Source organism: Delphinus delphis, chromosome 10 (assembly GCF_949987515.2).
Source record: "Delphinus delphis chromosome 10, mDelDel1.2, whole genome shotgun sequence".
Lineage (NCBI taxonomy): Eukaryota > Metazoa > Chordata > Mammalia > Artiodactyla > Delphinidae > Delphinus > Delphinus delphis.
The window spans coordinates 29513779-29540025 of NC_082692.2; the positions used below are offsets into that span (position 1 = coordinate 29513779).

Consider the following 26247-nt stretch of genomic DNA (forward strand, 5'->3'; position numbering starts at 1 on the left):
CTGAGCCTGCGCGTCCGGAGCCTGTGCTCCACAACGGGAGAGGCCACAGCAGTGAGAGGCCCGCGTACCGCAAAAAAAAAAAAAAAAAAAAAAAGTAAAATGCAAATTTTTGAGTAGTGTTAATATACTATTAATGTTAAATACTATTAACTATGTTAATATACTATACAGCACGTGCTGATAAATAAAATTTGCATGATACATGCTACCTTTATCTAAATGTAAGAGCAAACCTATACATTTTTAGGGCTGGGATGGGGGAAGTATTCCATCAGTAAGCTAGGCTAAGAACTCTTTAGAAAAAAAGTAAGATCATCTGTTGAGAACTGCAGTGTGTTTATCTGTTTGGTAAGCAGATGAATTTATAAATTCTCAAAAGTTATAATAGAGTCCCTTGAAGGGTCAGCAACATGCTTATATCGTGGATGTGAAAAAGAACTCCCAATAGCGTTTTGAACTCACGATGAGATGCTACAAAGCAAAGACTGAGCTCCTTCCTCTCCTATCTGAAACCTGATTTACTTAGAAGGGCACAGAAGAGGTGGCAAGAAGGAAACACACACAGTAAAGGCAGTAAACACCCCCAGGACAGAGAATGGAGGACTCTTCCAATTAAGGTGGTCAGAAAAGGCTGCTTAGAAGAAATTGGGGTAGAATTGGGTCTTGAAGGATCAAGAGACATTATTATTATTAAGATTTAATTTAATTTTTATTTTTTTTGGTTGTGCTGGGCCTTTGTTGCTGCGCGCGGGCTTTCTCTAGTCGTGGTGAGCGGGGGCTACTCTTCGTTGCGGTGCGTGCATGGGCTTCTCATTGTGGTGGCTTCTCTTGTTGTGGAGCACAGGCTCTAGGCACGTGGGCTCAGTAGTTGTGGCGCATGGGCTTAGTTGCTCCGCAACATGTGGGATCTTCCCGGACCAGGGATTGAACCCGTGTCCCCTGCATTGGCAGGCGGATTCTTATCCACTGCGCCACCAGGGAAGTCCCTCAAGAGACTTTAGATAGATGGTGAGGAAGGATCTAGATATTTAAGGTAAGATGTCAACTTAGCTTATTGGTATGTGCAAGTCTATTTAATTCTAAAGCAGAAATATTACAGAACACCCAACCTTCCTTATTGGCTATCACTCTCTCTGTTTCTTCCCTTCTCTGCTAGAAAGAAGAGCTTGTACTTAATATTCCCTGTCCTTACATCCATTTACTCTGAATTCTGCAGTCTGTCTTCCTGAACTGCCACCAGTGAGCTGAAAATGGCCCCACTGAGGACATAGAAGTTTCAGTCGCCTATTGGCAGCCTCAGCCTTTCTCTCTGCATCCCTCCCACCTGTTGACTACCCCCATTTCTCCTCCCTTGGGTACACTAACCCCACTCTCTCCTGCTTCTCGCATCCTGTAGATGGCTTCCTCCCTTTCTCCCCCACCGTCTCCTCCTCTTCAGGCCATCTCTCCACTGTTGGTGGCATCCGGGGTTCTGCTCTCAGCTGTGCTGCGACCCTGCCTCTATTTACCTTCTTTATACTTTTGACTCTCAAGTTTGGATTGGGATGTGGGGAAGAGTGAGCAGAGTCTGGGCCTCGGTTTTGCGTAGAGATACCTAAAAGAATGGTGGTTTGCTTATAAGCAGCAAAGTGAAGAGGAAAAGTGGCATTGGGTGGGGCTGGAAAGGTGTGTTTTAGCCTTGGGTAAAGATGTCTGGCCACAAATTAGCAAAGTATATAATCTGTATATTATTAATGAAATCTATGGAGGAGATGAGACCACAAAGTGCGAGAAGAATTGGTCTAATAGAATCTTGAGGATTTAGGGGAAAAGCCAGTGAAGAACAGAGTAGTTCGGGAAAGGAGGGAAAATGTGATGTCAAGGGAAAAAACAAATGCAAGAAAATCAAGTGTCACGTGTCTCAGAGGTAGTAGAAAATGTGCAGTAAAAAATGGCCGTTTTGGGGAGGAGCTTCAAGACGGTGGAGGAGTAAGACGCGGAGATCACCTCCCTCCCCACAGATACATCAGAAATACATCTACACGTGGAACAACTCCTACAGAACACCTACTGAACGCTGGCAGAAGACCTCAGACCTCCCAAAAGGCAAGAAACTCTGCACGGACCTGGGTAGGGCAAAAGAAAAAAGAATAAACAGAGACAAAAGGATAGGGACGGGACTGGCACCAGTGGGAGGGAGCTGTGAAGGAGGAAAGGTTTCCACACACTAGAAGCCCCGGAGACGGGGGTTGGAGGGGGGGAAGCTTCGGAGCCGCAGAGGAGAGCACAGCAACAGGGGTGCAGAGGGCAAAGCGGAGAGATTCCCGCACAGAGGATCAGGGCCGACCAGCACTCACCAGCCCGAGAGGCTTGGGCTTCGGAGGTCAGATCCCAGGGAGAGGACTGGGGTTGGCGGCGTGAACACAGCCTGAAGGGGTTAGTGTGCCACAGCTAGCGGGAGGGAGTCCGGGAAAAAGTTTGGAGCTGCTGAAGAGGCAAGAGACCATTGTTTCCGGGTGCAGGAGGAGAGGGGATTCAGAGCGCCACCTAAATGAGCCCCAGAGACGGGCGTGAGCCGCGGCTAACAGCGCGGACCCCAGAGATGGGCATGAGACGCTAAGGCTGCTGCTGCCACCACCAAGAAGCCTGTGTGCGAGCACAGGTCACTCTCCACACCCCCCTTCCGGGGAGCCTGTGCAGCCCGCCCCTGCCAGGGTCCCGGGATCCAGGGACAACTTCCCCGGAAGAACGCACGGCGTGCCTCAGGCTGGTGCAACATCACACTGGCCTCTGTGGCCGCAGGCTCACCCCGCACTCCATGCCCCTCCCTCCCCCCGGCCTGAGTGAGCCAGAGCCTTCGAATCAGCTGCTCCTTTAACCCCGTCCTGTATGAGCGAAGAACAGACGCCCTCCAGCGACCTACACGCAGAGGCGGGGCCAAATCCAAAGCTGAACCCCGGGAGCTGTGCGAACAAAGAAGAGAAAGGGAAATCTCTCCCAGCAGCCTCAGGAGCAGCGGATTAAATCTCCACAATCAACTTGATGTACCTGCATCTGTGGAATACATGAATAGACAAGGAATGATCCCAAATTGAGGAGGTGGACTTTGGGAGCAACGATATATATATATATTTTTCCCTTTTTCTTTTTTTGTGAGTGTGTATGTGTATGCTTCTGTGTGTGATTTTGTCTGTATAGTTTGCTTTTACCATTTGTCCTAGGGTTCTGTCTGTCTGGTTTTTTCTGTTTTGTTTTGTTTTGTTTAGTATAATTTTTAGCGCTTGTTATCATTGGTGGATTTGTTTTTTGGTTTGGTTGCTCTCTTCTTTCTTTTTTTTATTACTTAAAAATACTTTTTTAATAACTTTTTTTTATTTTAATAACTTTGTTTTATTTTATCTTCTTCTTTCTTTCTTTTTTTTTCCTCACTTTTATTCTGAGCCGTGTGGATGACAGGCTCTTGGTGCTCCAGCAAGGCGTCAGGGCTGTGCCTCTGAGGTGGGAGAGCCAGGTTCAGGACATTGGTCCACCAGAGACCTGCCAGCTCTATGTAATACAAACAGCGAAAATCTCCCAGAGATCTAAATCTCAACACCAAGACCCAGCTCCACTCAATGACCAGCAAGCTACAGTGCTGGACACCCTATGCCAAACAACTAACAAGGCAGGAACACAACCCCACCCATTAGCACAGAGGCTGCCTAAAATCATAATAAGGCCACAGACACCCCAAAACACACCACCAGACGTAGACCTGCCCACCAGAAAGACAAGATCCATCCTCATCCACCAGAAAACAGGCACTAGTCCCCTCCACCAGGAAGCCTACACAACCCACTGAACCAACCTTAGCCACTGGGGACAGACACCAAAAACAACGGGAACTACGAACGTGCAGACTGCAAAAAGGAGACCCCAAACACAGTAAGTTAAGCAAAATAAGAAGACAGAGAAATACACAGCAGATGAAGGAGCAAGGTAAAAACCCACCAGACCTAACAAATGAAAAGGGAACAGGCAGTCTACCTGAAAAAGAATTCAGAATAATGATAGTAAAGATGATCCAAAATCTTGGAAATAGAATGGAGAAAATACAAGAAACGTTTAACAAGGACCTAGAAGAACTAAAGAGCAAACAAACAGTGATGAACCACACAATAAATGAAATTAAAAATTCTCTAGAAGGGATCAATAGCAGAATAACTGAGGCAGAAAAATGGATAAGTGACGTGGAAGATGACATACTGGAAATAACTACTGCAGAGCAGAATAAAGAAAATAAAATGAAAAGAATTGAGGACAATCTCAGAGACCTCTGGGACAACATTAAACACACCAACATTCGAATTATAGGGGTCCCAGGAGAAGAAGAGAAAAAGAAAGGGACTGAGAAAATATTTGAAGAGATTATAGTTAAAACTTCCCTATTATGGGAAAGGAAATAGTTAATCAAGTCCAGGAAGCACAGAGAGTCCCATACAGGATAAATCCAAGAAGAAACACACCAAGACACATATTAATCAAACTATCAAAAATTAAATACAAAGAAAAAATATTAAAAAGCAGCAAGGGAAAAACAACAAATAACATACAAGGGAATCCCCATAAGGTTAACAGCTGATCTTTCAGCAGAAACTCTCCAAGCCAGAAGGGAGTGGCAGGACATATTTAAAGTGATGAAGGGGAAAAACCTACAACCAAGATTACTCAACCCAGCAAGGATCTCATTCAGATTTGACGGAGAAATTAAATCCTTTACAGACAAGCAAAAGCTAAGAGAATTTAGCACCACCAAAAGAGCTTTACAACAACTGCTACAGGAACTTCTCTAGGCAGGAAACACAAGAGTAGGAATGGTAACAGAAACATACTTATCAATAATTACTCTAAATGTAAATGGATTAAATGCTCCAACCAAAAGACACAAGCTTACTGAAAGGATACAAAAACAAGACCCACATATATGCTGTCTATAAGAGACCCACTTCAGACCTAGGGAGACATACAGACTGAAAGTGAGGGGATGGAAAAAGATATTCCATACAAATGGAAATCAAAAGAAAGCTGGAGTAGCAATTCTCGCATCAGACAAAATAGACTTTAAAACAAAGACTATTACAAAAGACAAAGGAGGACACTACATAATGATCAAGGGATCAATCCAAGAAGAAGATAAAACAATTGTAAATATTTATGGACCCAACACAGGAGCACCTCAATACATAAGGCGAATACTAAGAGCCAAAAAAGGGGAAATTGACAGTAACACAATCATAGTAGGGGACTTTAACACCCCAGTTTCACCAATGGACAGATCATCCAAAATGAAAATTAATAAGGAAACACAAGCTTTAAATGACACATTAAACAAGATGGACTTAATTGATATTTATAGGACATTCCATCCAAAAACAACAGAATACACTTTCTTCTCAAGTGCTCATGGAACATTCTCCGGGATAGATCATTTCTTGGGTCACAAATCAAGCCTTGGTAAATGTAAGAAAATTTAAATTGTATCAAGTATCTTTTCCGACAACAACACTATGAGACTGGATATCAATTACAGGAAAAAATCTGTAAAAAATACAAACACATGGAGGCTAAACAATACACTACTTAATAACCAAGAGATCACTGAAGAAATCAAAGAGGAAAAAAAAAAATACCTAGAAACAAATGACAGTGAAAACACGATGACCCAAAACCTATGGAATGCAGCAAAAGCAGTTCTAAGAGGGAAGTTTACAGCAATACAATCCTACCTTAAGAAACAAGAAACATCTCAAATAAACAACCTAACATTACACCTAAAGCAATTAGAGAAAGAACAAAAAAAACCCCAAAGTTAGCAGAAGGAAAGAAATCATAAAGATCATATCAGAAATAAATGATAAAGAAACGAAGGGAACTATAGCAGAGATCAATAAAACTAAAAGCTACTTCTTTGAGAAGATAAACAAAATTGATAAACCATTAGCCAGTCTCATCAAGAAAAAAAGGGAGAAGACTCAAATCAATAGAATTTGAAATGAAAAAGGAGAAGTAACAACTGACACTGCAGAATCACAGAGGATCATGAGAGATTACTACAAGCAACTAGATGCCAATAAAATGGACAACCTGGAAGAAATGGACAAATTCTTAGAAATGCAAAACCTTCCAAGACTGAACCAGGAAGAAATAGAAAATATGAACAGACCAATCACAAGCACTGAAACTGAAACTGTGATTAAAAATCTTCCAACAAACAAAAGCCCAGGACCAGATGGCTTCACAGGCAAATTCTATCAAACATTTAGAGAAGAGCGAACACCGATCTTTCTCAAACTCTTCCAAAATATAGAGAGGGAGGAACACTCCCAAACTCATTCTACGAGGCCACCATCACCCTGATACCAAACCCAGACAAAGATGTCACAAAGAAAGAAAACTACAGGCCAATATCACTGATGAACATAGATGCAAAAATCCTCAACAAAATACTGGCAAATAGAATCCAATAGCACATTAAAAGGATCATACACCATGATCAAGTGGGGTTTATCCCAGGAATGCAAGGATTCTTCAATATATGCAAATCAATCAACGTGATACACCATATTAACAAATTGAGGGAGAAAAACCATATGATCATCTCAATAGATGCAGAGAAAGCTTTCAACAAAATTCAACACTGATTTATGATAAAAACCCTCCAGAAAGTAGGCATAGAGGGAACTTACCTCAACATAATAAAGGCCATATATGACAAACCCACAGCCAACATCGTCCTCAATGGTGAAAAACTAAAACCAATCCCACTAAGATCAGGAACAAGAAAAGGTCGCCCACTCTCACCACTAGTATTCAACATAGTTTTGGAAGTTTTAGCCACAGCAATCAGAGAAGAAAAAGAAATAACAGGAATCCAAATCAGAAAAGAAGAAGTAAAGCTGTCACTGTTTGCAGATGACATGCTACTATACATAGAGAATCCTAAAGATGCTACCAGAAAACTACTAGAGCTAATCAATGAATTGGGTAAAGTAGCAGGATACCAAATTCATGCACAGAAATCTCTTGCATTCCTATACACTAATGATGAAAAATCTGAAAGTGAAATTAAGAAAACACTCCCATTTACCATTGCAACAAAAAGAATAAAATATCTAGGAATAAACCTACCTAAGGAGACAAAAGACCAGTATGCAGAAAATTATAAGACACTGATGAAAGAAATTAAAGATGATACAAATAGATGGAGAGATATACCATGTTCTTGGATCGGAAGAATCAACACTGTGAAAATGACTATACTACCCAAAGCAATCTACAGATTCAATGCAATCGCTATCAAACTACCACTGGCATTTTTCACAGAACTAGAACAAAAAATCTCACAATGTGTATGGAAACACAAAAGACCCCAAATAGCCAAAGCAATCTTGAGAAAGAAAAACAGAGCTGGAGGAATCAGGCTTCCTGACTTCAGACTATACTACAAATCTACAGTAATCAAGACAGTATGGTACTGGCACACAAACAGAAATATAGATCAACGGAACAGGATAGAAAGCCCAGAGATAAACCCACACACATATGGTCACCTTATCTTTGATAAAGGAGGCAAGAACTCAAAATGGATTAAAGACCTAAATGTAAAGCCACACAGTATTAAACTCTGAGAGGAAAACATAGGCAGAACACTCCATGACATAAATCACAGCAAGATCCTTTTTGACCCACCTCCTAGAGAAATGGAAATAAAAACAAAAATAAACAAATGGGACCTAATGAAACTTAAAAGCTTTTGCACAGCAAAGGGAACCATAAACCAGACGAAAAGACAACCCTCAGAATGGGAGAAAATATTTGCAAATGAAGCAACTGACAGAGGATTAATCTCCAAAATTTACAAGCAGCTCATGCAGCTCAGTATCAAAAAAACAATCAACCCAATTCAAAAATGGGCAGCAGACCTAAATAGACATTTCTCCAAAGAAGATATACAGATTGCCAGCAAACACAGGAAAGAATGCTCAACATCATTAGTCATTAGAGAAATGCAAATCAAAACTACAATGAGATATCATCTCACACCTGTCAGAATGGCCATCATCAAAAAATCTACAAACAATAAATGCTGGAGAGAGTGTGGAGAAAAGGGAACCCTTTTGCACTGTTGATGGGAATGTAAATTGATACAGTCACTATGGAGAACAGTATGGATGTTCCTTAAAAAACTACAAATAGAACTACCATACGACCCAGCAATCCCACTACTGGGCATATACCCTGAGAAAACCATAATTCAAAAAGAGTCATGTACCACAATGTCCATTGCAGCTCTGTTTACAATAGCCAGGACATGGAAGCCACCTAAGTGCCCATCAACAGATGAATGGATAAAGAAGATGTGGCACATATATATATACAATGGAATATTACTCAGTCTTAAAAAGAAACGAAATTGAGTTATTTATAGTGAGGTGGATGGACCTAAAGTATGTCATACAGAGTGAAGTAAGTCAGAAAGAGAAAGACAAATACCGTATGCTAACACACATATATGGAATCTAAGAAAAAAAAAAAAGATCATGAAGAACCTAGGGGCAAGACGGGAATTAAATATGCAGACCTACTAGAGAATGGACTTGAGGATATGGGGAGGTGGAAGGGTAAGCTGGGACGAAGTGAGAGAGTGGCATGGACATATATACACTACCAAATGTAAAATAGATAGCTAGTGGGAAGCAGCCGCATAGCACAGGGTGATCAGCTCGGTGCTTTGTGACCGCCTAGAGGGGTGGGATAGGGAGGGTGGGAGGGAGGGAGATGCAAGAGGGAAGAGATATGGGAACATATGTATATATATAACTGATTCACTTTGTTATAAAGCAGAAACTAACACACCATTGTAAAGCAATTATACTCCAATAAAGATGTTAAAAAAAAAGGCCATTCTATTTGATGTTAGGCTGTTGGTGGATTTCAAGTCCATCAATAAGGGATATTTATGAGGTGCTTACAGTTTAAATAATACAAGGCAAAATTTTGTTTGTCTATTTTTTAACCTACTTAATCCAAGGCTTAAATGCAAAGTGTTTTTGCCCAACAGCAAATAGGTATCCAGTTAAGTGTGGTGGTAAGGGGGCAGGATTCTGGCTCTGAGTTCAGGGACCCTCAACATATAAAGCATTCCACCTACTCAAATTGAAAGTAATCATGTCCTCTACAAAGCTGGAATCATCTCTTCTAAAACCAAGATGCCAAGCAAGACAGCAATCTTTGCCTTATTGATCTAGACGGGAGGAAGAATATATACTCTAGCACCCCTAAATGAACATCTTTGTGACCCTCAAGTACATCTAAGGAGATCAAATCTACAAATTTTGTTTCCTTGGTTTTCGTAAATAGGCCAACCAGGCCAGCATCTTTCCTGCACGGTAACTACAGAAATAATTTTGTCCAACAAAGTGATTTGTAAATGTCTCCTTTCTCTTTCAGGGGTTCAGTCCATCAGAATTTTGTTGACTTCACGTTTGCAACTGGCAAAATAATTGGCTACATATTCACACTGCAAGGAGAAATAGATTCAAACGTAGCCATGAGTCTTAGCAACAAAGCTTCGTTAGCATTCTTGCAAAAGCATTTAGGTAAGAAAGGGATCTTCTTTCCTGACATAAACCAGATGATTCTCAGGAAAAAACTGTTTATCTTAACTGTGCATGAGTCCCATTTTGACTGTTCCCAGTTGGTTTACGATGGAACACTGCAGTCAGTCCATTTGAAAACAATTTAATTTTGCTGCTTTGCATACTACGCGTCATAGGCAGCAAGCCTACCTGTTAGAGCTAATAGTCTTTCTGTGAAGGCTGGGGCGGATTTCCATGCAGAGGATTCGGACAGCATAGTGCCTCAATTCCATCTCTCGTTCTGATGTTGCAGCCACACAGAGCTCACACAGAGCACCTTGCCTCCATAATGGTGACGCAATGTGGGTCGTCTGTGAGGCTAGGGTGCCACCTAGAGGCACTGAACTGTTTAACACTTTCCAAAGTTGAATATGTTTAGTGACATTTGTATTTTACAGGACTTCAGAAAGATTTTGATCAGTGGGATTCTTTAATTGAAGGGGAAGATGACAATCTTATTCCAGGAACCAACATTGACACAACCAACCACCACGCCACCCTGCAGAACTCTACAGGAATAGAGAAGCCAAATTCAGATTAAAAGAGCTTTTTAAAAAGTCTTGTTTAAAAACTGTCTAAAAGTGTGTGTGTGTATGATTTTAATGTATTTTCTCAAATAACTCACATTTGAAAATGTAGGCTGTACCACAATAGTGATTGAAGCTTGGATTAAGATTTTTTTCCTTTAAATGTAAAGAAATACTGCTACATATAAAAATCATACCAGCCTAAATTTTAGTTTTACTAAAGTGTTCCTTTCTCGGTGTCACAATAAAAAACTGATTTTACATTTCTTTAATGGACAAGTATATTAAAACAGGCATCATGCCATTGAAAATGTGTTACAATGACCTAACAGTCCCTAAAAACATAATAAAAACAGATTTTCTTGCCTCTTTTTTTTCTATTATAAGCAGTAGAATTGAGTTTTAGCAACATGGTCTTCTGCGTGGGACTTGGTAGCGCTTCTTTGACCTTGGGTCATGGTAAGAGAAATCAGGCCAAGCGGATAATAAAGCCATTGCTTTACTGTGGGATGGGTGCGACTGCACAATTTCAACATAATGACTAAACGGGGAATGGATGGGGGTAAGAATATTGGTGACAAAGCAAAGGCAGCAGATTAAAGCAAGTTGGTAATCTGTTTGCATTTACTTTAATGGTTTACCTCTGAGGCACTCTATTTACTAAAGAAAGGTGCATAAGACAGGCCCACGATTCCAGCCATCACACATTAAATCACTGATTCACCCGAAGGCTGCGACAGATAAGAAAGGACATAATTTTAACTGCTTCATTTTCCACTAGTTTTATTGATATTTAATGAATTTTTAAATTTTATCTGTAGTAGTGGGAGGGGAAAAGCACAATAAATGGAGGTAAAAAGATAGCTGAGGGCTTCCCTGGTGGCGCAGTGGTTGAGAGTCCGCCTGCCGATGCAGGGGACACGGGTTCGTGCCCAGGTCCGGGAAGATCCCACATGCCGCGGAGCAGCTAGGCCCGTGAGCCATGGCCGCTGAGCCTGCGCGTCCGGAGCCTGTGCTCCGCAACGGGAGAGGCCACAACAGTGAGAGGCCCGCGTACCGGGAAAAAAAAAAAAAAAAAAAAAAAAAAAAGGTAGCTGAAAGATTTGTGCACTAATGTTTCTGGGAGTCACGGAAAATGTGTTTTGTTTCCCAAGGGGTATAAACATTTCTGCCACTCATCAGTTAAGTATATTTTTGTCTAAGAATGGTCTTGTTCCTATGAATTCTCCATAATTAAGTTTAATTATAGCCTGTGTGAACAAGGATAATCAGTACTTGGTAAGCAAGCCTGGTTAACTACTCTATCCCTATTCCTTTTGCCCAGTTAATAAGTAACTGTGTTTTCTGATTTGGCACTCAGGCCTATCTTAATGTTTTAATGTGCAAAAACACCCATTTTGAGAAATATGATTTCTCCTCTAACTGTTCAGATTAAACATTTTTAAATAGAGAGTTAAACTGCTTAGCATGAAACTGATGGCTTTCCATAATCCGACCCTAATGCATCTTCTCTGACCCTTTCTCCCAGTAATTAACTCACAACTATATCTCCTACATGAATGAGCCAAATGTGTCTAATCATTATCCCAGGAACAAGGAATATACTCATCTACCTCAATTACGTTTCATGCAGAACACTCTTCTTTTTACTTATTGAAGTTATACCCAACTTTTAAGGTTCTTAATTCTCACTATTCCCATCAGGCTTCAGGGTCTCATAATGTTTCATATACATACATCTTTTCCCCCATTCACATGTAGCAAACCTCCTTACTCATTTTAGAAATGGATAACCATTCCAATTGTACTGATGTCCCATTCACTAGCACCTCTTTAAAATCCTTTGTTGGTGGCACATGCTGATACTGAAAGGAGAAAATAACTGCTGAAAGGATCCAGTGAGTTAAAGTTTAAGAAATACAACCTACCGGGCTTCCCTGGTGGCGCAGTGGTTGAGAGTCCGCCTGCCGATGCAGGGGACACGGCTTCGTGCCCCGGTCCGGGAAGATCCCACATGCCGCGGAGCGGCTGGGCCCGTGAGCCATGGCCGCTGAGCCTGCGCGTCCGGAGCCTGTGCTCCGCAACGGGAGAGGCCACAACAGTGAGAGACCCGTGTACAGCAAAATTAAAAAAATAAAAAATAAAAATACAACCTACCATAGTGCATACTGAGTATCTTTTGGGGGAAAGAAGGAAATATTTATCAAATGCCTACTCCTTTTCTGGCACTTTACATAAATTATTTCTAATCTTAAAACCACTGCAAGAAAGGTTTTATTAACCCCATTTTACAGATGAGGAAGGTCAAGACTCAACAATGTTATAATAACCTACCCAGGTCACATATCTAGTAAGCAGCATATAGCTAAGATCTGTTTCCTAAAGCTAGGACCTATACTTTGCATACGACCCCTTATGCAAAACCAGGTTTCAAAAGCATGGGCTTTGAAGTTAGATGGGTCTAGGTATGATCAAGCCTCCAAGATTTGTTAGCTCTTTGACATTAGGCAAATTATTTATCTTCTCTAAAAAGCTTCAATTGTCTCACCTATAAAATATGGATAACATTAATATGCACCTCAGAATCAAGGATTAAATGAGAAAATGCATTTAAAGTACCAACTGAGTGATTAACACATAAAAGCTAACATTTTTATTTATATTTTTATAAATATTATAAATATTATATTATTTATATTATTATTTTATTATATATAATATATAATATATATTAATATATATAATATATTTTTTAAAATATATTTTATAATATATATTATATATTTATATATAATATATTATATATTTTATTTTTAATATATTTATTGTTATATTAATATATTATTTATAATATAAAGTATTATATTGTTTTTATTTATTATTTATAATATTACTATGTTTCCCCCAATTGTAGAAAGGTGGTTCATTCCACGACTACAGATATTCCAGAACCACAGATATTTCCTTTTTAATGAAATGACACCACTATACTTTTAAGGACAAACGTTATTCAAATCTTGTGTCATATTAGTATACTTCTAAATTCAAACAGAATATTAGTCAAAACTAGACAGAAAGGCAAAGCTTCAGAAAGAAAACAAAAATTTTGAAGGACTTACTGCTAACAAAGCCATCCTCTCAAGTCGCATCATATAATATGCTTGTCATAAACCTATAATTTTCTATTTTAAACACTATATTCAGAAGAAACCCAAATAGTTTTTTTTTGCAGTGTGAGCTATTAGAAAGATAACACATTTAAAGGGAGAGGAAAGATCCCAGCTCCGTATATGCAGAAATAGCGCTATGAATACACCACACAGGCAGCCTGAGATCTGTTTTGTTTTTGACACATATCAAGCTTTTTGGAAACAACAACTTCTTCTGATTACGTGCCCTCAATTTTCTGAAATATTCTGTTGGTCTGGGCGAGGTAGCACTTGTTTAAGAGCAGCTTCTGACTGACTGGCCGCGTTTATGGACGCAGTTAAATCTCTATCATCTCCAGACCTCTTTTCTGAAACAAGAAGAGAAAAACCTCAAGTTGAGAAAAACATAAAACTAAGAAATTTTGTGTGTGTGTGTGGCGGGGGGCCATGCTGCAGCATGCAGGACCTTAGGTCCCCAGAGCAGGATCGAACCTGTGCCCCCTGCAGTGGAAGCGCCGTGTCCTAACCCCTGGACCGCCAGGGAAGTCCCAAGAAAATTCTTTACATGGGTGCTACTGTGACAAAATTAATGTCCTCTAAAAATGGGGAGAGGGAAGAGATGAGCATTCTAATTACTACAGGGAATTATTCCGACTGACGTGATTTTTAAAAATATTTTGGTTCTCACATTGCACCTATTATCATGTAAAACTTCTCGAAAAAGGTTATGAAATTGGTATATTTTATATTTCTCTAGGATGATATTTGGCAAGGCTGATAACCAATTAGTTCTTTGTTCTCTTTCATTAGTGCGTATATTTCACATAATACTAAAGTCACCAAAAGCTGATTTCATTCTCCATGTGCCTCAGTGTGCTACTTACAAACAAGATCATGCAATAACCAGGAACATCCAAAAAACAGAATCATCACATACACTAAAAATCTCAAAAGAAATTCCAAGAGATTATTTAACAAAGATCATTTGAACATCTGAGCTAACACTGAAAAACTCCTTTAAAATATGAATTTATCATACACCTTCAAGATTAATTCAATCAACAAATTCCCTGTATTTCAAGAAATCTTCTTGTTTACTTTTCACCATTTTTAGCTGAAGTGGTTTTTATTTTCCTACTGCTAACATCCATGGAAATGGATGAACCATTTTTACTTGAGAGATTCAGGGTAATCGTACCTTAAAGACTTGGCCATTCTGGTTGGTAAAAGTATTTTGTTTTAAAAACACAAGTTACCTTTGACCACAGTATCATCCAATGATAGGCAGTAAAGATCTTTTCCCACTATCTGGAATACAGCCTAACAAAAGAAACCTTTGGATTACTACCACTTCTTTATTGTAAATACAAAATAATTAAAATCAGAAAGGGGACCATAGATACACCAGAAAAATGGTGAACAACAAAAAGTAATCCTATTAAGACTATGCCAATTTGATTTTATAATGAAGAATAACGTCAAGTATATTTTCTATTCTTCAAATACCCATTTATCTGGAATATCTCCACTGTAGCATTCCATGCAAGGACTAAAGTGTCCTTTTCCAATTTTCAGCTTTCAAGAGGTGAAGAAGGTCAATAATTTTTTTATAGTGAACAAATTCACTATATGTCCAACAAGAGGAGAAATGGTTTAATGAATCATTGTCTAGTAATGTCATGTAATATTATGCAGCTATGGCCTTCTGGTTGCAGCCAAGATGGAGTAAGCTGACTTACACTGATTACCATGGAAAATTCTGGAAAGAATACAAAAAGCAACTACCTGAGGCTTCTGAAAAGTAAATGGGATCAGAAATATAGAAGGACTGTAGTAAAAACTTGAATAACGACCCAAAACGGGTGAGTTTCACGCCAAATCACAGCTGCCAGGCTGGGGTGGGCAGCAAAACTGAGCGAAATCCCCTCTTTCTAGCCAGTGGAGTGAGGAAAGAGGCCCCGAATACTAAAGGGTGGGGCGTTGGGGGGGAAACCCCTTCACTGTTTTACTTTTTCTGCACAGCAGTCACAGTGCAGGCACCTACAAATCTGAGAGAAGACGCTGGCCAGTGGATTGAGGAAAACAGCCCTTTGTTATCTGAAGAGTCGAGAGGCAGGGGGTGGGGTGTGGGGGTTTTCTCTCTCTTTTCTCTATCTGCTTCACACCAGAGGCAGGCCTGTCAAACAGAGCTGCCTGGTCAGCACGCGGGGAAACACTGGGAGAAGCATGCTTTCTGGCCAGAGGACCAGGAAACGGGGCCCCTGGGGGCTGAATAAGAGAGGACCCTTGGAGCCTCAAAGTATGGAGGAAATCTCAGAGAGGAAAGGAATTGGAAAATTTGAACCCCTAATATTATATGTGAACCTAAGGTCATTCCGAATGATGCAAATGCAGAACAGAATCAAGAAAAGAAAAGCATAGCTAAGTCTTTAACCCCTGAGTGACTGTATAAACCTCTGTCCAAGTTCTAGACTAACCCCTCTGTGGCTTATGCCCTGGGCAGACCCAAACATTAGAGCAAAGACGTTGAAGACTAAACTGACACTGGAACCACCAAACACAGAGAGAGAGAGAGAGAGAACTTGTGGTATGAACCTAATCAGGTTGACCACCTGCTAAAACAAAAACTTTAACATTTTCCAGAAGATTTTAACAGCCTCCAAAGTCTTACAACATCATATTCAAAACATTCAGAATATAATCCAAAATTACTCAACATACAACGAACGAGGAAAGGCTAATCATTTCTTAAGACAATCAGTAGATGAAAACCCTGCCATGACGAGATACTGGAACTACCAGATACAGATTTTGTAGCAAGAAGTTCAACAAACTGCAAACAGGATAAACACAAATGTCTAGATATATCATAACAGCATGGGAGATTGCCTACCGTATAATCTTAAATGAAGAACACAGAATATAAAACTGAATTACAATGAAATCAACCATGTTCAAAATATGTAGATGATATATTTATATTCCATATAAACAGAAAGATTATTAAAGAAAACCAAACTGATCAGTCCGTTTGCCTTTGGAAAGATGTATTACAGGTGATTGATACTTCCTCTTTTTAACTTTGCCATATTCCCAGATTTTCTGCATCAAACGTATTTCATAAAGGTCACAAATGCCAAACAATTTTCCTTTTTTTAAATTCCAAAATGAAAATCAATGAGTAAAACATTAATAAGAGATACTGGGCATAAAATCTAGAAACATTGCATTATTGCTATTTTCCACTGTTATTATTACAATAGTAGTATTTTTTCCTCTATTATTCCTAAACACAAGGGCTTTGGAAATAGTTCCAGTCACCTTTCAAAATGAAAGAGAACACTCTCATTAATTACTATTTACATAAACCCATACCTCATATGGACTCTTATCCAATTTGGGTATACCATTCCAGACATTCTCAGGGTTCACTACCTCTTCCATACCATTTGAAAGGTTCAAAACCTACAGGAGAAAAAAAATAGTAAAAACCAGTCATTCCAAAAGCTGTGACTGATGTATGTACCACAGCAACCATTTTTAAAAGGAAATACTTGAAAAGGTAATTAAATGATTTTATTAAACATCAATATTACATTTCAACTCAATGGTACTTCAGTTCAAAAAACGTACATTGAGTATCTGTGCCTAGAGATCAAAGGCATAAAATTTAGATCTCAAGAAGTTCAAAATTTGGTGGAGGAACAGACCACTAAGCAGACAGTTACAATACAGTGTAGGAAGTACAGACTCCTGCCATAGGAGGTATAGGAATACAACACAGGTATAAAGCTTTTGTTGGCGGGGGACAGAGAGGAGTGAAGAGATGGAGAGATTTAGAAAATAATGCTAGTGAATGCTTCCTGGAAGAGGCAATGGCTAATCTTTTAAAGATAAGTGGAAATTATCCAGTTTGGGAAGGGGACAGAATACAGGCAAATAGGACTGCATTATTAACTATATCAAAGAAGCCAAACACAAGAGTATAATAAGAGAAATCAAGCAGTATGGTGTTCATCTAATATAAGATACAAAACCCAAAGGAGTAAGACCTAAGGCTGGATGCTCAACCCCAGAGAACCTTCTGTGGCATGTTAATGACTTTTCCAGACTTGAGGGTCTCAAATTTTCATGGTGCAAGAGTACACGTTACTGGTCCTTCCCCTGGAAATCCTCAATCAGCCAGCCAGGGCAAGGTCCAGAAATCTATCAATACATTTAAGAAATGTGCCAGGTGATTCTGATTAAGGTGGTTTTCAGACCACAGGAAACACACAATCTACTGGAGGTTTCCAAGAGGTTTTCCACAAGCGAATGATGGAGTCAGATTTGCATTTGACAAACTTCACACTGGCAGTGTGGAGAATCAACTGAATAAAGACTAGAAGTAAACCAGTAGAAGGTTATTAGAGGCATCTAGCTGTGAAATGAGAGACTTAATCAAGACAGTGGCATTAGGTATAAAAAGTTTTAACGAAGAGATAAGAAGTGGAAAGTGCAGAACTCAGTGACTGACAGATAGGATTTCGGGAGTAAGGGAGATGAAAGAGCCCTGGATGCTTACATAGGAACTTTTTAAATGATTCTTGCACTGCATCAAATTATCACGGGGAATGAGCAGGTAAATAATCTACTCAATTGGATTTTCTAGTCTGATAAAGTTTGGTAAAATTTCCTTAACAATCTGCAAGTACATTTTGAGACAAATTACTTCAGTTTTACATACCCTTGTGCCTTCTTCAGCTAATTCCAAAATCTCACATTTAGACCACGTGTTTCTTAGACTTGACCACACAACACATTTGGATCCCACGGTAAATCCTTTCAGAGTGTAGGTGTTCTCTGGTTGAGCTGCCAAATTGAATAGAGCAAGACTCAATGCATACCTCTTAATTCCTTAAAGATATGCAAGCAAAGCATTCCCCCAACATGCATTTACTATTCTCATATCATCAATATCACATACGGGACGACATGTTCTAAGTCTCCCTCCCTCGATTTTATTTTTAACTTCTTCCAGTGGCCCTTCCCCGTATAATTCCTTACCGTTCTCCTCAAAAAACACGACCATGATGCGCTGTTTTTTTAAGGATGTGAATCTGATTTCTAACGTTGAGAGTTACTACTTAAAGCTGGCTATTATAGCCACATGGAATGTGGTCTGTGGTTACAACAGCCATTTCTACAGCAAAGCAGCATGGTACATACAAGTGAGCAGACACTTTTATCACAAAGCTGTTACTTATTATTAAAATATGACAATGAGGACTAAAAATCCAGGCTGGTATTTAAATAAATTACTGTACATCCACAGGATGGCATACTACAGAACTAAAATATTTTTGAAAGCATATTTAAGGGATTAAAACGCAGGATTCAACACTGTATGACAGTATGACCTCTAGTTAGTTTTTTAAACTGTATGTGAGTAGACACACACAGAAAGGGTGAGAAACGTCAGGAAGTATATACACCATCAAAGCATTCACAGTGGCCATTTCTTGGTGCTGGGATTATGATGATTTTCATTCTCCTTAGTCTATTGTTTTCTCTATTTTGTACAATGGCTCAAATTTAATAATATCAAAATTGACACTTAAAAAGTCTAACATTGATTATTTTTTTAAAAAACCTAAAAGATAGCTATTTTGTGTAACTTTCAAGTCTCGTTAAGTAGCCAAGAAAATAGCAGCAAAAATAATTTATAAAAAAGTTAGTGACAATAAATGTTCTCCAATATTTACTCATGGCTGTAAACTTGCTTGATTAATACAGGCTCCCTAACTCCGTTTTTTTAAGGGCTTCTAAACGAATGGCAAGGTATATGATGAAGCAAAACAGTTAATTCTTAAAACTGTACTGGGGCTTCCCTGGTGGCGCAGTGGTTGAGAGTCCGCCTGCCGATGCAGGGGACACGGCTTCGTGCCCCGGTCCGGGAAGATCCCACATGCCGCGGAGCGGCTAGGCCCGTGAGCCATGGCCGCTGGGCCTGCGCGTCCTGAGCCTGTGCTCCGCAACGGGAGAGGCCACAACAGTGAGAGGCCCGCGTACCGCAAAAGAAAAAAACTGTGCTGAAATGATCCCTACTGTAAATTCATGCCTACATTATTATGCTTGGCAAAGGAACACTATATTTTTCAAAACTTACCAAAAAACATAACCTCTTGATTTTAGAGATGATTTGTTTATATTTTAAATGTGATTACTTTTTGGAGACACTGACTTGAAGCATTCTATTTTTAAAAGCAAAATTAATAATTCAGCATTTCACCCAGCATATAAAGAATTATTTTACGTTGATTTTACTACTTAATTACCCACGTTTAAAATACCCTTCGTAAAATCCAAATCTGATTCTCTTCTCAGGTTTTAATCTTCCCTCCCCCAAATTAATATTTTAAAAATTCTAATAAGAATTATTCTCTTTTCTTTAAAACAAATAAGTACTTTTCACTTAGTTAAGTAAAAGCGAATGGGAAACAACAACAACAACAACAAAAAAATGCACATACCCGAGACATGATCGGGTAAAGCGTGATTGTGTTTCCCTCCGGGTTCTTCTTCAGAAAACACAGAGTTCAACGATGACACGGCATCTCTAAACAGAGATGTATGTTCTGCAAGTTCTTCTTTATAGATACTCATTTCAATCTGCATCTTGGCATAGCAGGTCTTTCCCTGCTGGCACAGCCTATGCTCCTCATCAAAGTATTCCGCACAACTGGACCTTCTTGCGTCCTCAGCACACAGGGATTCTTGGGCTTTCCGACTAACTCTTAAAGACAATGGGTTTATTTTGTCCTCTAGACACAGCTGGGCTGTAGGTAATTCTAGTTCAGGCTGTTTCTCGGCTTCACAGTTGAGGGGCAGTAGCCCTGCCAATGGTGGCAGGTTGGCCGCTGGGTCACAGCCTTGGGGAAGAGGCACAGACAGAGGCACCTGGCCCAGCTCTTCTTTCCCCTCCTCTGCAACTAAGGAATGCTGCAATTCAATGAATTCCAGCTCCAGGAATTCTTTGGACTCATCATCAGGAGAAAGCTCTACCTCAAGGGAATTCAGTTCCAGGGCCTCCTTTGTTTCGGTGGCATGTGGTAACAATGCGCTAAATCCTGTAATTAGGTACTTATCATCAAACTTTGCTTTGTCACCCAGATGGCACTCGACTTTACCTTCCAGCATCTCAGTGCCACTTTCATCTTTGCCTGGGTTTTCAAAAGTTTCAAAAATGTTATCAGTTTTGGGGACAAAGAATTTACCTGGTTTGGTTTCAATGATGTTTAAGTCTTTGTCAATTCTTTCCAAGAGCTTACCTGTCTGTGATTGGACACAGAGCGCTTTCTCTTGTCCAGCTTTGCTACTTGGTTTCTGAAGTCCAACATCTGGATTGGGGGACCCAAGAGCTCCCTTTATGTCTACGCCATTGTTTTCATAGGGCAGGTCACTGTCACTCACACCGATCTTAGAATATTTCTTCATTTTCTCACTAATACTTTCGCCTTTGCTTTTCAAGTCAACGATGGCTAAAAGGATATCACAAACATCCCTTTTGATTTCTAATATTGTTATCTCCAACATATCTTCTGTTACTATTTCATAAAAGTAGTCATTTCCCTCTTGAGGGCATGCACCTTCTGAAATATTAAATCCTGAGAGGCAACATGGGAAGGCTTGCATGGGAACTGCCAACAGTTCAGAAGGGATGTTCCAGAGGGCTTTGGGGTCCACACAGTCTTCAACGTTTCCAAAGTCCACAAGCCTGACGGACACAAGAGAATCTTCACAAATATTGGTGACAAGTGCCCTGTAATAATGTCCGTCTTCTCTGTATCTCACTATGCAAGGATCTCCGATATGAGGACAGGGGATGCAGCTTCTCCAAGCTGTCACCTGCTCTCCAGCAGTTTGTACTTCCACTTCTAAATACTGAAGTTTCTCTGTGTCCGCAAACTGACACCAAAAATATTCAGGTCCATCGATCACCGTGGCATAAGCTTGTATCATCTTCATCTTTGGATTATACCAGTTAAGAAATACAGAAGTGTCTACACCTGTTCTGTTGACAGACTTTGAACAGGCACCTTTAACTATTTGGGTAGAAAGTCCTATTTGAGATTTTTCACTGAAAGCATATCTGCTCATCATATCTTCTGCTATGATCCCATGTTCATCAGCAAGAATAACTTCCCATTTGTCTTGAAATTGAACAAATTCGCATCTTAGTGGCGCCTCCTCTGTCCTTCGGGAAAAGTAATTCATCATTTCCTTATGGTTTAAAATCTTAGGAGCCCCAAGTCCCCTTAAGGAACAGTGAATGCACAGTCTGGGTGATAGTGCATTAACAAGGTCAAGTTTGCCTACTGTGTTGGTGTGAACCACAGAAACATTGCCATAATCTATAAACTGCACAGAGAGAAGGTCATTGGGTTGATGTTCCTTGACCACAGCACGATACCATAAATTGTCTTCTGGGAAAACAGCACATATTATATCTCCTCTTTGCAAAGGTGGACCTGCATAATATTCAGGCCTTGTTCTAACAGTGTTTAACCTCTCTGAAAGACGATCAATTTCAGCCTCATCTTCTGTTAGTTGAACATAAAAGTCTGAAAGGTCATTTATATGAGAAACATACACAGTTGTTTTAAAGCCAGGCATTATAGTCTTCTGAGGGAACTCAGAAAATTTTAGAGGCAAACCTTTGTTACGTGAATCTCCTATTTTTCTCTCTGGAAGAGTGGCTTCTAGTTTTGTGGCTTTCAAAGGGGGCTCAGCCGAACTTACTAATTTCTTTTCTACTGGTAATGGAGACACTTGATTATTTTTATTTGCCACAGAGTCCGGATACTGAGTGACTAAGTTTGTCTTCATTGAACTGCACGAAAATTTGATTTCCTTACATGCTGAGCTGATCTGAGGTTTGTACGATTCTCCTAAGATCACCAAACTGTCTGATTTGTTCTCTATTGATTTACTTAAATACTGTGTAGGTGACAACTTCACAGCTTCCTTTTTTGCTTCAGGAGTTTCAGGTGTAGAGAGGAGTGATTCACCTTCTTTTTTTCTTGTCCCGCCTTTGGAACCCAGGAGTCCTAACTTCTCATTAATATTAGCATTAATTTGAATGCTGTTGTCATATAGTTCTATAATCAGTCTTCCATCTGGATCTTTTGCTACAACCAAAGCCTTCAATGACTTCTCTGAAATAGTCTCCTGAAACCGCGTTGTAACTTCTTCTGGTATATGATCAGGAATATCAGATAATGAACATTTAATGGCTTGCATGGGCAAAAGTAAGATGTCATATGCATCGCTAGGTATTGGAAGCAGATCATCATTTGTTACCACATAACTATTCCCAAAATCAACAAAAAAGACTTTATTTGGTTCTTTTTCTATGATTATCCCCCTATACCAGTTTCCGTCAGTATACCTGGCAAGGCACAATGTGCTGGGGACCAAGGGAGATGTTTTTAAATGCAGCAAAACTTTACTTAATTGTGTAATATGATATGACAACTGTTCTAAAATATTTGCATTTCTTCCCAGCTGGCAATAAAATGTCCAAGGGTCATCGACATGTGTTATATACACGGATTCTTCACTTCCAATTTTCATACCATGTGTAGAATAGTAGTAAGAATGGAGCTGAACAGAGGACACCAGAGGCTTCTGAAGTTTTACTGGTCTTGCAAGTCTCTGTTCCACCAAAAAATGGCATGCACTCTGGAAAGGTGTTAGCAAATCCACAACATTAAACAGTTCTTCAACGTGAATGGAAGCCAAAGCAAATATTGTGCATTTTAATTCTACATTGTCTTCCCACGCCTTGTGCACAAATTCACTAAAAGCCTGGATTGCCTTTTCATCCCAAACAAAAGGATTGTGACCCGTTGGTTGAATTAAATTATAAAGGCTGCACCTAAACGCTTGAACCTTAACCTTGAGAAACTCTTCACTAATTGAATAAATATTCTTCACAGATACCGTTTCTTTGTCTCCATAATCTACAAATATGACGTTGACATGCTCTGAAGATTGTGCCCCAGTAATCAGAGCTCTGGACCATTTTCCATTTGCTGTTCGTTTTGCCAAACAAGCAGGGGTGGTTCCCTGGTAGGGAGTAGCTGTATTCTTGCAATGGTCCTGAATACTACACATTAGCGCTTTAAATCCTTCTATGTTCCTGGTCAGCTGGCACCAGAAATAGCCAGGGTTTTCAACATGAGACACTTTGACTTCTACTGTACTTCCAACTTCTAGCTCCTCTTTACAAGAAGAGCCTGGCTTAATGTCCAAGAAATTCTGTACAAGAGGAGAATAAACAGACACTCTTTTCTCTTTGTCCTGTACAACTAGTCCAGTTGAAACGTTTGTCACAACTGTTGTGTCATTCACAGTTTCTGGAACAGCTGTAGTTTCACCCTCTCTCTTGACTTTGTGTTCTACTTCCTTCTTGGCAGAAGATATTTTGTTATTGTCTGCAGTAAAATGGTTTGAAACATGCCCTGGAGAGTGGGCACTTTTGCAAATATTTTCCTTTGTTTCAAATTCCTGATACTTGGCAAATCCGGCCTGAGCAATTACCTTACTAATGTTTTCTTCCCCTGTTCTTGATTCATCGAGAATCTCAATAACATACTGACTATCCTGCTTATCAAGGACATGGATAACTAATTCTTTGTGCAGCACAGTCTTTTTAAAAAAGGAAATTGCCTCCTGGCTCCAATTTTTTCCCAAAGGCCAAATATCGGCCAGGGTGCACCTCAGGGCCAGTATTGGTAGCCGCCTAAACTGAGGGAGCAGCATTCTCACATCATACCGGTCCATATTTTCTGAATTGCCCCGGTCAACGAAGAATACATCCACACTCTTGTCGTCTAATCGAGTGACCATAGCCCGATAATAGCCACTTTCTTTCCATTTCACACAGCAAAGGTCATCGGCTTCAGGTTTCAAAATAACACCATCCAGCTTACTGGCAGAGGCATAGAAACTGCACATTCTCCTCATTAATTTGCTGAAGGTGCCATTGTGTTTCCTCAACCTAATCCAAAACTCAGAAGGATTTTTCACAAACTCCACCTGGGCATCATAGAAGGCGTTCATCTTTAACCTGATAGATCTCAAGGCTGGGAGTGAAATCTCTTCATCCACTTCTTCAGCAGGAGACTGAGACTGAAAAGCTGTTTCTGGTTCCTCCTCCCCGCCCCCCCTCCTCCTCCTCCTCTATTCCCTGGCTCTGAAGCAATCGGTCAGCCAAGCAACAGGACTGTACTCCGAACACACAGTTAAGATTAATCCCATCTTCTCCATACAGGGTGACGTAATACACATGCTCAAAGGAAGAGTAAAATTCAATCTTTGCGTTCACTGCCTGGCCCAGAAACAGTGCCTTCAGGTCACCGACCTGTGACCGAGACCAGCCTCTGCCACCATCCCAGAGTCCGTACAAAGCGCAAGGGTATGTCACCACGGGTATTCGAAAATATTCGGGCAGCAAGTAGCGAAGGCTATTACAACTCACTAACTCCTTCCTTCCATAGTCCACATGAAGTACCTGGGCACAGCGCTGGGGCCGGAAAGTCTCAAGCAAGAGCGCTCTGTACCAATGTCCATCCAACCCGCAGGATGCGCACGGAGAGCCCGGCTTGTCTGGGCTCTCCTCCCTCTCCTCCCAGGTGGCACTGGTATAGTTCTCATCCCCTGTCCCGGGGGAACCCCTATATATCTGGGCCATGCTCTCGGAGAGGCGGTGGACCTCCTGCGAGAAGCTGCGGAGCCGGCAGTGAATGCGGTGGGGATGGCACACCTGGGTGACCACCATGGGCTCCGTCACGCCCAGCTGCAGCTGGGGGTAGAAGTAATCCAGGCCAGCCTGCTCCTGCTTGGGCGGGATTCGCGGGACGACCGGGGCCCCGGGGCCCAGGACAGCCGCGGTGGCCGAGAGGTAGCGCTTGAGCAGGGAGCGGAAAAGGCCGTCGGGCACCTGCCGGGCCAGGCCGAGCTCCTGCATCTGCTGGCTCAGCTCGGGCACCTCCAGGAGGACCAGACGGTGGAGCAGCAGCACGTCCAGGACCCGTCCGTGCATCTCCTTGCCCTGCAGGTTGCTAAGGAAGTCCACGGCGCTGGCAGCCCAGTGCTGGGGCTCGGCCCCGCCCACACCGCCGCTGCCGCCCGCAGGCACCAGGCCAGCCAGCACGCAGCCCAGCACCTCCGACGGCAGGTGGAAGAACTCGCTGCGCCCAGGCGCCAGCGAGCCCGCGCCGACTGTGATGGTGCGACCCTCGTCCAGCAGGAAGACGCGGCTCTCCTGCGCCTGCCGGCTGACTACGCGGCCGCGGTGCCACAGCAGACCTGCCTGCACCAGGCACAGCTCGCCCGGCGAGGCCGAGGTGCCGCCCAGCGCCCATGGGCCGTGCGCGGCCGCCGCCGCTTCCTGGATCTCCCGGCTCAGCCTCACGTACTCGTCCCGCCTTTCGCCCACCAGCCCCCAGAGCTGCACGGGGATCACCGCAGGCTGCACGTCCACGAAGGACACCCGTAGCACCAGCGAGGCCCCCGGCGTCGGCAGCCCCGGCGTCGAGCACATCTCTGCCGCGCCGCCCGACCCGCGAAGCCCCCGCGCCGCTGGAAGGAGAGCCCCGCAGACTCGGGCTCGCAGGACACACGGACTGGGAAGGACACCAAGCCGGGCGACCCCGCCGCAACGCCGCCTCCGGGCCTCCCGGACTCGCGCTGACTGGTAAGACCCTGCGGCCCGACCAACCGCCCACGGTTGCGCCCCCGCGCAGGCATTTGTAGCGCGAGGTGGCCCGGCTTCTGGCCGCGGGCGGCGGGCGGACCTGCTTACCTGTGCTGGGGGGCGCAGAAGGGGCCTCGAGGGCCGAGACGTGGCGGGATCCGGACGCCACCTGC

The 26247-nt window shown here is 41.6% G+C and overlaps 2 protein-coding genes across 3 annotated transcripts in view; one reads left to right on the forward strand and one right to left on the reverse strand.

The window, feature by feature from the left end:
• Positions 1-10568, forward strand: part of PLA2G7 (phospholipase A2 group VII) — a 34423-nt gene extending 23855 nt beyond the window's left edge. For both annotated transcript variants that reach the window (XM_060021704.1, XM_060021705.1), the window contains 2 exons: positions 9469-9617; positions 10055-10568. In XM_060021704.1, coding sequence (XP_059877687.1) covers positions 9469-9617; positions 10055-10197 — 292 coding nt within the window. In that variant the 3' untranslated portion in view covers positions 10198-10568. The remainder of the gene's footprint in view (positions 1-9468; positions 9618-10054) is intronic.
• A 3068-nt stretch (positions 10569-13636) lies between these two features.
• TDRD6 (tudor domain containing 6) lies at positions 13637-25921 on the reverse strand. The gene is given in 5 exon segments (XM_060021259.1): positions 13637-13700; positions 16708-16797; positions 18059-18183; positions 19845-24534; positions 24536-25921. Coding segments are annotated over 5 exon segments (6321 nt in total). The 3' UTR covers positions 13637-13670.
• Between the last annotated feature and the right edge of the window lie 326 nt (positions 25922-26247).